Here is a 15,158-nt window from a genome sequence, read left to right as displayed (position 1 = left end):
ACACAGAGAGAGAGAGAGACCAGGCGCTAATGGAGTTTATCCTGGATGTGACAGAGAGGTGTGAAGAGAGGTACAGAGAGAGAAAATAAGTAAGAGGGAAAAGGGAGATGATGTTGAAGAGGGAGAGTGGGAGAAAGAGAAACATTGTTTCCAATAATTACGTTAACTAGAGAGTTTCTCCTGAGTGGCTGACAAGGAGTAGACAGTGTGAGGAGAGGAGAGGGGAAGGAGGAGAAAAGAGAAGGAAGTGATGAAGTAATAGACAGAGGAGAGGTTGGAGGAAGAGGAGAAAGGGGGGAGCCAAGGGAGATAAGGTGGAGAGAGAACCGATAAGAGTAGGTAGGGTGAAAGATGGATGGGTGAGAGGACGGAAGGAGGCAGAAGGGAGGAGAGAGAGAGTGAAAGAGAGACTCAGGTGTGATGACTCTCTGAGGTGTGTGGATATCCGTCTCCATCGTGGTAACAAGCTGTCAGATACAGAGAAGATCATGGGCCGCGGAGGCCGGTCACTCCTCTAGAACCCCGTGAGCCAATCAAGCTCCAGGGAGAGAGAGAGAGGAAGATGGATAGATGGATAGACAGATGTATGAAGAGGAAAGATAGGAGGGAGATAAGAGAGACAAAGAGGTAGAGGAGAGACAGTAGAGAGAGGGAGAGGGTGAAATAGGATATAAGAATCACAGCAGCTTCCCATCACACTCACAGGCTCACAGATAGCATGAAGCCATGAGTTGTGTTACCTATTGGTGGCATCACAACAAGCAGGTGAGTGTTTTTGCACCTACAAAACATAGAAACTCAAGGTTGCTTTCGTATCCCTGGTTCTATGATTATATGAGTGAGATGTAGCACATCTGGGAAATCATCTTTGCGCATTTCACCACAGAAAAAAACACACATTTCCTTATCAATCTAAATACAATACTCTACAATGACAAAGAAAACAATTGTTTTTAGATTTTTTTTGCAAATGCAAAGAAGATACAAAACTGAAATATCACATTTAAATAAATATTCAGACCCTTTACTCAGAACTTTGTTGAAGCACCTTTGGCAGCGATTACAGTCTCAAGTCTTCTGGGGTACGATGCTACAAGCTTGGCTTGGAATTGGAGTTTCTTCCATTCTTCTCTACAGATCCTCTCAATGTATGTCAGGTTGGACGGGGAGCGTCACTATTTTATGGTCTCTCTAGAGATGTTAGATCGGATTCAAGCCTGTGCTCTGGCTGGGGCACTCAAGGACATTCAGAGTCCCGAAGCCACTCCTGCGTTGTCTTGGCTGTGTGCTTAGGGTCATTGTCCTGTTGGAAGGTGAACCTTCGTCCCAGTCTGAGGTCCTAAGTGCTCTGCAGCAGGATCAAGGATAAAGGATTCCTCTGTACTTTGCTCCGTTCATCTTTCCCTCGGTCCTGACTAGTCTCCCCGTCCCTGCCGCTGAAAACATCCCCAACTCATGATGCTGCCACCACCTTGCTTCACTGTAGGGATGGTGCTAAGTTTCTTCCAGATGTGATGCTTGGCATTCAGGCTTTAGGTGCATTTTGGCAAACTCCAAGCAGACTGTCATGTGCCTTTTACTAAGGAGTGGCTTCCATCTGGCCACTACTATAAAGGCCTGATTGGTGGAGTGCTGGGTTGTCCTTTTGGAAGGTTCTCCCATCTAACCATCGGGTTCTTGGTCACCTCCCTGATCAAGGCCAGTCTCCCCCGATTGCTTAGTTTAGCCGGGTAACCAGCTCTAGAAAGAGTCTTGGTGGTTCCAAACTTCGTCCATGTAAGAATGATAGAGGCCACTGTGTTCTTGGGAACCTTCAATGCTGCAGACATGTTTTGGTACTCTTCCCCAGATCTGTACCTTTCCTCAAAAATCTACACAATACACCATTATGTCAAAGTGAAAGCAGGTTTTTAGACATTTTAGAAAAAAATACAACCGAAATAGCTTATTTCCATTAGTATTCAGACACTTTGCTATGAGACTCAAAATTGAGCTCAGGTGCATCCTGTTTCCATTGAGATGTTTCTACAACTTGATTGGAGTCCACGTGGCAAATTCAATTGATTGGACATGATTTGGAAAGGCACACGCCTATCTATATAATGTCGCACAGTTGACAGTGCATGTCAGAGAAAAAAACAAGCCATGAGGTCAAAGGAACAGCTCTGGTGGGAATTCCTGCAGTCAGCCAATTGCAGGCTCCCTCAACACTTGAGCCATCTATGGCATTGTGTTGTGTGACAAAACTGCACATTTTAGAGTGGCCTTTTATTGTCCCCCAGCACAAGGTGCACCTGTGTAATGACCACACTGTTTAATCCGCTTCTTGATATGCCACAGCAGTCAGGAGAATGGACTATCTTGGCAAAGGAGAAGTGCTCACTAACAGGGATATAAACAGATTTGAAATAAGCTTTTAGTGCGCATGGAAAATATCTGGGATCTTTTATTTCAGCTAATGAAACATGGAACCAACACTTTACATGCTGCGTTTATATTGATGTTGAGTGTACATACATGCAAACAAGTACACAATACAAAGGCATGATCAAAATACAGGAGCGGACAGAGAAGTATCAACTACAGCTCTATCCATTACAGGAAGTAACCAATCACACAGCTCTGTCCGAGACAGGAAGTAACCAATCACACAGCTCTGTTCGAGACAGACAGGTTGAGTGGTGAACCTCTCCCTCCCTATAAGGCGCCACTCGCCCGCCCACTGGCCATTCTCGCTCTCTTCCTTGCGAAGAGTCACTAGGCTCCCGAAGCTCTCCTCAGCACAACATGATCCCTGTCTTCCTGCTTAAATGTTTTCAGAACCGTGATGTTAACTCTGCCGAACATTGGACCTCAGCTCCATTCGATAGTGTTGAGTACTGGCGGAATATTTATTTTGTTGCTTCGAGTTGAATTAAAATATATATATATACCTTTTCTGTCTCCGGTGATTGTTAGCGTCACACGGCTAGCTATCGAGACCTAGTTAGCCCACGCTGCAAGGCTTAATTAAGCGAACTTGGCTAGCTTATTGGAAAGCAAGCTAAACACACTAGCTAGCAATTTTATCTTCACATAATGTAGCATTGCTAGCTCTTTCCTCTTGTTTAGTTTAACCTATGTTCACTTGTTTGTGTTAACTAAAACGACCAAGTTTAGCCTGATGGCTTTAAGTTCTTGGGAGGATATCAGCACGAAGTCCAACACAGCTCCCACATGGTCCTCATCGGCTAGCACTGTGCTAGCGACAGCATACCTTAGCCATGCTAGATAGCTGCTAGTTAGCTAATGCCTTACAAGCCTGGCTATAGCGTTACGCCGCGCTGTCTCCCATTCTAACCCTCCGGGCTAACACGTAATTTTCTACAACAGGCGCTACTACACTACAGTGTTTAATTACAATGGCCACTGCTGCCCCATCCCAGGGACAGCCAGGCCAAGCACTCAAACCCCCACGTTCTTGCGCTTTCGGCTCCATGATTGCGAGGAAAGGCTCTCACCTTCTCTGCATCAACTGCTTGGGAAAGAAACAGGTAGCTCTCGACGACCCCGTGTCCTGCACGCATTGTAAAAAAAGGACGAGGGTTTGAGGAGGAAACTAGTATTTGAAGAAGCACTGCAATCACTTGCAAATAGGTATTAACTCTGCTCCTTGTAATTTTGAATATCTATGCTTTGGGTAAGTGGTGGGGTGTGGTAGACAGGTCCCCATCTCCCCAGAGTGTCTGAATCTGGGGGTTTAGGACTGGATTATATTATTTCTCTTTTTAGTCCATTAAGCTGATGAGCCTGCTCATATCTCAGCCTGACTGACTCATAGCCTGACGTATGTGGGGCATGATGATGAGCATATTGAAGGTGAGTAAGTGCTAGGCCAGACATATCTAATGTCCAATCAGTTACACAGACAGCAGAAATCTCTGTCCTATCTCTGTGCCAATACATAAAGAGACACAGGCCTCTTTGTCTGGTCAGGAGAGACCAGAGATAATATCTTAGGATAATAAACCAGAGAGGAGAGGAAAGGAGAGGAGAGGGGACAGGAGAGGGGAGTGGAGAGGAGGAGAGTGGAGGGGAGGCGAGGAGAGGTGGAGAGTGGGGAGGTGAATGGAGTAGATGGGAGGAGAGGGGAGGAGAGTGGAGGGGAGGAGAGAGAGGTGGAGAGTGTGGATGAGAGTGGAGGGGAGTAGAGTAGAGCGGAGGGGAGAAGAGGGGAGGAGAGTAGAGGGAAGGAGAGGTGGAGAGGGGGGTGTGGCTTCACGGTAAGCAGGCAGGCATATAACATGGCAACGTACGCAAGCACACACGCCTTTCCGTACTCACACACACACACACAGACACAAACACAAAAACACACACAGAAGCATGTAAGATGAAGAAAAATGCAGAGGGTGAAATGAATGAGAAGAGAAAGTCATGGAGAGAGAGAGAAAAGAGAGAGAGTTGAAAAGAGAGGGGAGAGTTGGCCCGAGGGAGTAAGAGAGATGAAAAAAGAGATGGGAGAGAATGGCAGAGGGAGTAAGAGAGAGATGAAAAGAGAGATAGGCAGAGGGAGTGAGAGAGAGATGAAAAGAGAGAGGGGAGAGATGGGCAGAGGGAGTGAGAGAGAGATGAAAAGAGAGAGGGGAGAGATGGGCAGAGGGAGTAAGAGAGAGATGAAAAAAGAGATGGGAGAGAATGGCAGAGGGAGTAAGAGAGAGATGAAAAGAGAGAGGGGAGAGATGGGCAGAGGGAGTGAGAGAGAGATGAAAAGAGAGAGGGGAGAGATGGGCAGAGGGAGTGAGAGAGAGATGAAAAGAGAGAGGGGAGAGATGGGCAGAGGGAGTGAGAGAGAGATGAAAAGAGAGAGGGGAGAGATGGGCAGAGGGAGTGAGGGAGAGAATGAGAGACATGCAGAGAGTGGAACAGTGGGAGTTTTTTTTCTCTGTTGTAAGCAGGCCTGCCTGGGAGGGAATCATTGGCCTTTCATCTGGTGTGTGTGTGTGTGTGTGTGTGTGTGTGTGTGTGTGTGTGCGCAGAATCACCACCTCATCTAACAACAAACACCCGAAACCCAGAAATTCCCAAGCCCTGTCTCTCCATGTATTACAATGATGACCTGAGTCATCACCATGGGCCGGAGTTGGCCAATCAAAGGCGTCAGTGTTTGGGGCGATGTGAAATAAGATTGGGAAACTTCCTGTCTAGAGGCCGATCACACACACACACCAATCTTACACACTAGAAAGCCTAGCAAATCCCTCAAAACCCTGACAGTACATCAAAGACTGAACAGCCTCAATGGAGAGAGAGACTTCCTCAGCATTCACTGCAGATTATCACCTGGGTCAGCCACGGGAAAGAGTGTTTGTGCCAACACACTCCTAGATGGACACACACACACACACACACACACACTACCCAGACATACACACACCTACTGAAGCAAACTTATATCCAGTCGCAGTCTGTCAGAACAGAGCAAAAAAGTTGTCATTCACAGGTTGGTCAACTTTCTCCATCATTCTGCATTACTGAGTGGATCAACACCGGGGTTGAATATAGAGACAGTAAAGTAGACTTACTCAGGTCAGGACATCAGGAGATACTGAGCTTTCAGGCAGACTGGGATCAGGCCAGAGGGAGGAGAGGGGGAGAGGGAAAAGAGAGGAGGGGAAAGAGAAAAGGTAAGAGATGGTGGAGGACAGATAGGATGACGAGGAAAAAGGGAAGGGTTGAAGGGTTTAGAAGAGGGCTATAAGAGGCATGAAGAAGCAATGAGAGATGGAGGGAGACTGAGGTTGAGAGAGGTGAAGGGTGAAGAGGGGGAGAGCTGAGTAGGTTAGATTAGTTCAGTGGAAGAATATTAGAGGTGAGAGGTCAGGAGATAGGGGTTCAGGGTAAGAGTCTGGGATATGGACATAATGACATATAGAATATGTTGTAAGGATATATATGATTACCTTTATTTAACTAGGCAAGTCAGTTAAGAACATATTCTTATTTACCATGATGGCCTACCAGAAGGCAAAAGGCCTCCTGCAGGGACGGGGGATGGGATTAAAAATAAATAATTAAATAAAAGGACCAAACACACATCACGACAAGAGAGACAGCACAACACTACATAAAGAGACCGAAGAAATCAACATAGCATGGCAGCAACACATGAAAACACAGCATGGTATCAACACAACATGACAACAACATGGTAGCAACACAACATGACAACAACATGGTAGCAACACAACATGACAACAACATGGTAGCAACACAACATGACAACAACATGGTAGAAACACAACATGACAACAACATGGTAGCAACACAACATGACAACAACATGGTAGCAACACAACATGACAACAACATGGTAGCAATACAACATGACAACAACATGGTAGCAACACAACATGACAACAACATGGTAGCAATACAACATGGCAGCAGCACAACATGGTAGCAGGCACAGACAACAGCACAAAGGGTAAGAAGGTAGAGATAATACCACACGACGCGAAGCAGCCACAACTATATAGGATGAAGACCATTTAAGTGTGAGAGGTGATGGATGACATTTTGGGGGTTAGGGGTCAGGGGTCAGAGGCCAGGTGTCAGAGGTTAGGGGTCGGAGGTAATCTCAGCAGTAGTAAAGGATATGGGCTGGACACCATGTGTATGCACCAGCTGCGGGGACAGGTGGTCTGCTTGAGACAGAAGAACACCACGGGTGCAAGTTCAGGGAACGGCACCACCAGCGTGCTGAAGTCACTGCCGATGCTGACATCATCGCCCGCCCCTCCCGCCTCCTCGATGATGTCATCAGCCTGAACCGGGCCGTAGTCCTCGCAGAGCCCCGCCCCCACCGGGGACACGCCCCCTAGCGGAACGGGACACTCCTCACTCGTCATGGCAACTTAGCAGAGGTCTGGAGGGAGAGAGAGGGATGGAGAGAGAGACGGGTAAGAGAAGAACACACACACAGACTAGATCGATGTCAACAATCATTGCACTTTCATTGACAATTCACTTACAGCTCTTTAGCAGCATAAAACCTCTCTATTTCCTTACCTATCCTCTGAATGGATTTACTCTAATGTAAACAGTCATCTCTAGTACACTCCATCTCTTTGGTTTTGTGCCTGAGTACTAGAAAAACAACAGATATCCTCTCCTGTTGAATAGTGATTGAGCCGGCCGTAGGGAGATAAAGACATGGAGAGATAAATAGATTGAGATAAAGAGATGGAGAGAAAGAGATGGAGAGATAAAGAGATGGAGAAAGAGATTGAGAGAAAGAGATGGAGAGATAAAGAGATGGAGAAAGAGATTGAGAAAAATAGATGGAGAGAAAGAGATGGAGAGATAAATAGATTGAGATAAAGAGATGGAGAGACAGAGATGGAGAGATAAATAGATGGAGAGAAAGAGATTGAGAGAAAGAGATTGAGAGATAAAGAGATGGAGAAAGAGATTGAGAAAAAGAGATGGAGAGATAAACACATGGAGAGATAAAGAGATGGAGAGATAAAGAGATTGAGAGATAAAGAGATTGAGAGATGAAGAGATGGAGAGATAAGGAGATGGAGAGATAAAGAGAAAGATGAATGCAGACTGTAGAAGAAGGCTGTAGCAGCAGCCTACCAGGGCCACAGTGATTGTGTAATAATGACAGCACATTGTGCCTCAGCAGTCTGCTCTACTTTACCTGTCAGCAGTGAGAGCAGGAACAGAGCCAGGCACAGGAACAAGTCAGGAGACAAACAACAGCAACAAGAAACAAGGATGCAAAGCACAGCCAGTGGCTTTTTTTACACTGACGGAGCAATTGTGTGTGTGATGGGGCGGTTGTGCATACGTCCATTTGTGTGTGTGTGTGTGTAGGCTTAGGAGGGTTTGTGTACAGAATCCAAATGTCAGGTTTGATGAATTGATTTTGGAGGGGAGGAGGGTATATTAGTACTTCATCCAGACAGATTAACTCAGCTACCGCTCTGTTCAGAGACAGCCATGTACGTATTAATCATTCACATTTTATACAAATCATACAATCAAATGTACTTTGTTTTTATCAATCTAACTACCTGACTTTTATTTGAATAGTAAATCTCTATTGATAAACCAAGATGTGGCCTAGGCCTATTCACAATACAGGTGACTGCATTTGTGTTCATGCATTGTGTTATTGAGCTAGTTTTGGCTGATTTCATGGGGCTACATGACAAACCAGCGCTTTCCTTCCAATTGGGACTTATATTGATCAACAACATTTGCATTGATGTAGCTTCTTTTATAAAAGTGTGCACTATCGCTTTAAATAGTAATGACATTATTCACAAGGCAAGATGGGTTCATGCCTTGTTGCATTATTCAAGTGTGTTAACTTCTGTGCAGCATGAGTGTGTAGCTAACATGATGCAGCCCAGACTCCCAGTACAGCATGAGTGTGGAGCTAACATGATGTAGCCCAGACTCCCAGTACAGCATGAGTGTGTAGCTAACATGATGCAGCCCAGACTCCCAGTACAGTAGGAGTGTGTAGCTAACATGATGTAGCCCAGACTCCCAGTGCAGCATGAGTGTGTAGCTAACATGATGTAGCCCAGACTCCCAGTACAGCATGAGTGTGTAGCTAACATGATGTAGCCCAGACTCCCAGTACAGCATGAGTGTGGAGCTAACATGATGTAGCCCAGACACCCAGTACAGCATGAGTGTGTAGCTAACATGATGTAGCCCAGACTCCCAGTACAGCATGAGTGTGTAGCTAACATGATGTAGCCCAGACTCACAGTACAGCATGAGTGTGGAGCTAACATGATGTAGCCCAGACTCCCAGTACAGCATGAGTGTGTAGCTAACATGATGTAGCCCAGACTCCCAGTACAGCATGAGTGTGTAGCTAACATGATGTAGCCCAGACTCCAAGTACAGTATGAGTGTGTAGCTAACATGATGTAGCCCAGACTCCCAGTACAGTATGAGTGTGGAGCTAACATGATACAGCCCAGACTCCCAGTACAGTATGAGTGTGTAGCTAACATAATGTAGCCCAGACTCCCAGTACAGTATGAGTGTGTAGCTAACATGATGTAGCCCAGACTCCCAGTACAGTATGAGTGTGTAGCTAACATGATGTAGCCCAGACTCCCAGTACAGTATGAGTGTGGAGCTAACATGATGTAGCCCAGACTCCCAGTACAGTATGAGTGTGGAGCTAACATGATGTAGCCCAGACTCCCAGTACAGTATGAGTGTGTAGCTAACATGATGTAGCCCAGACTCCCAGTACAGGCTAGCAATGAGTAAGTGGAGCAGGAACGGTGCGCGACTCGCGCTATAAGGGGGACTGATAGACTTGAGTTGATCTGCAGAAAAAAAGCAGTTTTATAGAAACTGTATTTATTTGATTATTGATAGACTGAGTTGATCCGTGAAACACATTTGACTAAAGTACCAAAAGTAACTATAATTATAGTACCGAACCATTTTTCATATTGTAGTAGGGAAAAAGTACAGAAGTTTCGGTATACCATGCAACACTACCATAAAATTAGAAAGGACAGCATCTGACATGTTCTCACAGCTGAAGGTTTCACAATCCTTCATCACAATATAAAAACCAACCATCGTCTAAAAACACTATGGTCTGGGTCAAGAAAAAAAGACTACAACTACCACATCACATACTAGACTGCAGCACTGTGGACTGTGGAAGTCTGAGTTATTGGAGTAATGACTTCTCTCGTTACAAACATACAACGTACTCAATTCACGTCACAAAAAGTACAGTTATAGTACGTTTAGTATGGTTAGTATGAGTATTCAAAAACAGCTGAAGTGTAATTCTGGGGTGTTATTTTTGACTGTGCCTGCCACGGTACCAAGGCCCTTCTCTGAACCAGTCCCTTTCCCCTGCTCCATTTTGACAGTAAACAGGTTGAACCACAGGGGGGAGAGAGGACAGATTCAGTCAGGCCCTCCAACATAAAGGAACAAAGGGGGAAACGAGAGAGAGAAAGATTTAGTCATTTTTTGTTTTTGTATCAATCCCTGTCTGTTCATTGTTCACACCTTCTAACATTTTCTCCCAGCATCTCTCGCTCTCTCTCTGTATGTGTGCTGGTGGGGTCATGATGATTGTGCGTCTGTGCATTAGCACTTGCACTCACACACACCGTGACGCACACACCGTGACGCACACACACACATGATCATCATACATGTACTGAGACCTTGAAGTAGTAGTTCCCCTTGCTCTGCAAGGGCCGCGGCTTTTGTGGCGCGATGGGTAACGATGCTTCGAGGGTGACTGTTGATGTGTGCAGAAGGTCCCTAGTTCGCGCCCGGGTATGGGCGAGGGGACGGTCTAAATTTGTACTGTTACATTGATGCTGTTGACCCGGATTACTGGTTGCTGCGGAAAAAGTGGAGGAAGGTCAAAAGGGGGGTGAGTGTAACGGATGTGAAACGGCTAGCTTAGTTAGCGTGGGCGCTAAATAGCGTTTCAATCAGTGACGTCACTTGCTCTGAGACCTTGAAGTAGTAGTTCCCCTTGCTCTGCAAGGGCCGCGGCTTTTGTGGCGCGATGGGTAACGATGCTTCGAGGGTGACTGTTGATGTGTGCAGAAGGTCCCTAGTTCGCGCCCGGGTATGGGCGAGGGGACGGTCTAAATTTGTACTGTTACACACACACACACACACACACACACACGTGGCTGATTTCACAGTAATTATAACAATGGATTATATTTATAGTATGATTCCAAGAGCTACAATTACTTTGGAAAATATTTGCTGACCATGAGTATGACTAGGCCCAAGAGTTTTCCCTGGTCAGGTCACACTTTCAGGAACAACTTGGGGCCTTATAGACTACAGACTAGAGAGATGGGACCGGCGAAGAGACTAGGGATACCTAAATAATCTTACGGAGAGTACTGAGGGGACCTGTGCCCCATCAACAACAGCACTGAGGGGACCTGTGCCCCATCAACAACAGCACTGAGAGGACCTGTGCCCCATCAACAACAGCACTGAGAGGACCTGTGCCCCATCAACAACAGCACTGAGAGGACCTGTGCCCTATCAACAACAGCACTGAGAGGACCTGTGCCCCATCAACAACAGCACTGAGAGGACCTGTGCCCTATCAACAACAGCACTGAGAGGACCTGTGCCCCATCAACAACAGCACTGAGAGGACCTGTGCCCTATCAACAACAGCACTGAGGGGACCTGTGCCCCATCAACAACAGCACTGAGGGGACCTGTGCCCCATCAACAACAGCACTGAGGGGACCTGTGTCCCATCAACAACAGCACTGAGAGGACCTGTGCCCCATCAACAACAGCACTGAGGGGACCTGTGCCCTATCAACAACAGCACTGAGGGGACCTGTGCCCTATCAACAACAGCACTGAGAGGACCTGTGCGCTATCAACAACAGCACTGAGAGGACCTGTGCCCTATCAACAACAGCACTGAGAGGACCTGTGCCCTATCAACAACAGCACTGAGAGGACCTGTGTCCTATCAACAACAGCACTGAGAGGACCTGTGCCCCATCAACAACAGCACTGAGAGGACCTGTGCCCTATCAACAACAGCATTGAGAGGACCTGTGCCCCATCAACAACAGCACTGAGAGGACCTGTGCCCCATCAACAACAGCACTGAGGGGACCTGTGCCCCATCAACAACAGCACTGAGTGGACCTGTGCCCCATCAACAACAGCACTGAGAGGACCTGTGGCCCATCAACAACAGCACTGAGAGGACCTGTGCCCCATCAACAACAGCACTGAGAGGACCTGTGCCCTATCAACAACAGCACTGAAAGGACCTGTGCCCTATCAACAACAGCACTGAGGGGACCTGTGCCCTATCAACAACAGCACTGAGGGGACCTGTGCCCTATCAACAACAGCACTGGGAGGACCTGTGCCCTATCAACAACAGCACTGAGAGGACCTGTGCCCTATCAACAACAGCACTGAGAGGACCTGTGCCCTATCAACAACAGCACTGAGAGGACCTGTGCCCTATCAACAACAGCACTGAGAGGACCTGTGCCCTATCAACAACAGCACTGAGAGGACCTGTGCCCTATCAACAACAGCACTGAGAGGACCTGTGCCCTATCAACAACAGCACTGAGAGGACCTGTGCCCTATCAACAACAGCACTGAGAGGACCTGTGCCCTATCAACAACAGCACTGAGAGGACCTGTGCCCTATCAACAACAGCACTGAGAGGACCTGTGCCCTATCAACAACAGCACTGAGAGGACCTGTGCCCTATCAACAACAGCACTGAGGGGACCTGTGCACCATCAACAACAGCACTGAGAGGACCTGTGCCCCATCAACAACAGCACTGACAGGACCTGTGGCCCATCAACAACAGCACTGAGGGGATCTGTACCCATCAACAACAGCACTGAGAGGACCTGTGCCCCATCAACAACAGCACTGAGAGGACCTGTGCCCCATCAACAACAGCACTGAGAGGACCTGTGCCCCATCAACAACAGCACTGAGAGGACCTGTGCCCCATCAACAACAGCACTGAGAGGACCTTTGCCCCATCAACAACAGCACTGAGAGGACCTGTGGCCCATCAACAACAGCACTGAGGGGACCTGTGCCCCATCAACAACAGCACTGAGGGGACCTGTGCCCCATCAACAACAGCACTGAGGGGACCTGTGCCCCATCAACAACAGCACTGAGGGGACCTGTGCCCCATCAACAACAGCACTGAGGGGACCTGTGCCCCATCAACAACAGCACTGAGAGGACCTGTGCCCCATCAACAACAGCACTGAGAGGACCTGTGCCCCATCAACAACAGCACTGAGAGGACCTGTGGCCCATCAACAACAGCACTGAGAGGACCTGTGCCCCATCAACAACAGCACTGAGAGGACCTGTGCCCCATCAACAACAGCACTGAGAGGACCTGTGCCCCATCAACAACAGCACTGAGAGGACCTGTGGCCCATCAACAACAGCACTGAGAGGACCTGTGCCCCATCAACAACAGCACTGAGGGGACCTGTGCCCCATCAACAACAGCACTGAGGGGACCTGTGCCCCATCAACAACAGCACTGAGGGGACCTGTGCCCCATCAACAACAGAACTGAGAGGACCTGTGCCCCATCAACAACAGCACTGAGAGGACCTGTGCCCCATTAACAACAGCACTGAGGGGACCTGTGCCCCATCAACAACAGCACTGAGGGGACCTGTGCCCCATCAACAACAGCACTGAGGGGACCTGTGCCCCATCAACAACAGCACTGAGGGGACCTGTGCCTCATCAACAACAGCACAGAGAGGACCTGTGCCCCATCAACAACAGCACTGAGAGGACCTGTGCCCCATCAACAACAGCACTGAGAGGACCTGTGGCCCATCAACAACAGCACTGAGAGGACCTGTGCCCCATCAACAACAGCACTGAGAGGACCTGTGCCCCATCAACAACAGCACTGAGAGGACCTGTACCCCATCAACAACAGCTCTGAGAGGACCTTTGGCCCATCAACAACAGCACTGAGAGGACCTGTGCCCCATCAACAACAGCACTGAGGGGACCTGTGCCCCATCAACAACAGCACTGAGGGGACCTGTGCCCCATCAACAACAGCACTGAGGGGACCTGTGCCCCATCAACAACAGCACTGAGGGGACCTGTGCCCCATCAACAACAGAACTGAGAGGACCTGTGCCCCATCAACAACAGCACTGAGAGGACCTGTGCCCCATCAACAACAGCACTGAGGGGACCTGTGCCCCATCAACAACAGCACTTAGGGGACCTGTGCCCCATCAACAACAGCACTGAGGGGACCTGTGCCACCTCAACAACAGCACTGAGAGGACCTGTGCCCCATTAACAACAGCAATGATACAGTGGAGACGATTCATAGTAGAGATAAGTGTGCAGCTGAAAGTGTAATTGCGTGAGAGGACTTTTTTTCCGCTGAGCCCCAGTGTTAAAACTCTGTATGTGTCAGGTAGTGCTGAGCGATTAACCCAAATGTCGGTTATTTTTTATCTATTTTTTTTATAACTAATTGACTAACGTTAGTTCAATTATTTGAATTCCTTTTTGTTCAAATTTCTGTGAGCTCAATACGCAGTTTCCTTTGAGATAAATCAGAACAAGCCCGAACGGTGAGATGTAGTCAGGAGTGGTAGTTTCCAACAAGCCAATATTCTACACAGTTTCGAGCAGACAATGTGGTAATTAACTACAGTGACCATACAATTCCTTCGGAAAGTATTCACACCTGTTGATTTTTCCACATTTTGTTAAAAAGTGAGATTAAAATGTATCTAATTGTCATTTTTTTGTCAACGATCTAAACGAAATACTCTGTATTGTCAAAGTGGAAGAAAATGTCTAACATTTGTAAAAACATAAATTAAAAAAGAATATGAAAAATAAAACACTAATATAATATTAGATACGTATTCAACCTCCTGAGTCAATAAATGTTAGAATAATCTTTGGCAGCAATTACAGCTGTGAGTCTTTCTGGGAAAGTCACTAAGAGCTTCCCACACCTGGATTGTGCAATATATGTCCATTATTCTGTCAAATCGGATGTGCATCATTGCTAGACTACCATTTTCAGGTCTTGCCATACTGTATATCCTGAGAAAATATAGAAACGCAAAAATGCAACAATTTAAACTACAGTGCCTTGCGAAAGTATTCGGCCCCCTTGAACTTTGCGACCTTTTGACACATTTCAGTCTTCAAACATAAAGATATAAAACTGTATTTTTTTGTGAAGAATCAACAACAAGTGGGACACAATCATGAAGTGGAACGACATTTATTAGATATTTCAAACTTTTTTAACAAATCAAAAACTGAAAAATTGGGCGTGCAAAATTATTCAGCCCCTTTACTTTCAGTGCAGCAAACTCTCTCCAGAAGTTCAGTGAGGATCTCTGAATGATCCAATGTTGACCTAAATGACTAATGATGATAAATACAATCCACCTGTGTGTAATCAAGTCTCCGTATAAATGCACCTGCACTGTGATAGTCTCAGAGGTCCGTTAAAAGCGCAGAGCATCATGAAGAACAAGGAACACACCAGGCAGGTCCGAGATACTGTTGTGAAGAAGTTTAAAGCCGGATTTGGATACAAAAA

At 47.0% G+C, this 15,158-nt stretch overlaps 2 protein-coding genes across 2 annotated transcripts in view; one reads left to right on the top strand and one right to left on the bottom strand.

Moving 5' to 3' along the window:
• LOC110511897 (luc7-like protein 3) overlaps positions 1-15,158 on the top strand; it is a 383,846-nt gene that overhangs the window by 254,777 nt on the left and 113,911 nt on the right. The gene's annotated exons all lie outside the window — the stretch shown is intronic.
• Positions 5,718-15,158, bottom strand: part of LOC149979424 (voltage-dependent T-type calcium channel subunit alpha-1H-like) — a 104,855-nt gene continuing 95,414 nt past the window's right edge. The window contains exon 2 of the mRNA XM_090193958.1: positions 5,718-6,907. Within this exon, the coding sequence (XP_090050084.1) occupies positions 6,594-6,890 (297 nt within the window). The 5' untranslated portion in view covers positions 6,891-6,907 and the 3' untranslated portion in view covers positions 5,718-6,593. The remainder of the gene's footprint in view (positions 6,908-15,158) is intronic.

This window comes from Oncorhynchus mykiss, chromosome 12 (assembly GCF_057628025.1).
Source record: "Oncorhynchus mykiss isolate SJ-2025 chromosome 12, ASM5762802v1, whole genome shotgun sequence".
Classification (NCBI taxonomy): Eukaryota; Metazoa; Chordata; class Actinopteri; order Salmoniformes; family Salmonidae; genus Oncorhynchus; species Oncorhynchus mykiss.
Note: the sequence above shows the minus strand (reverse complement) of the source record. Positions and strands in the feature narration are given on the sequence as shown.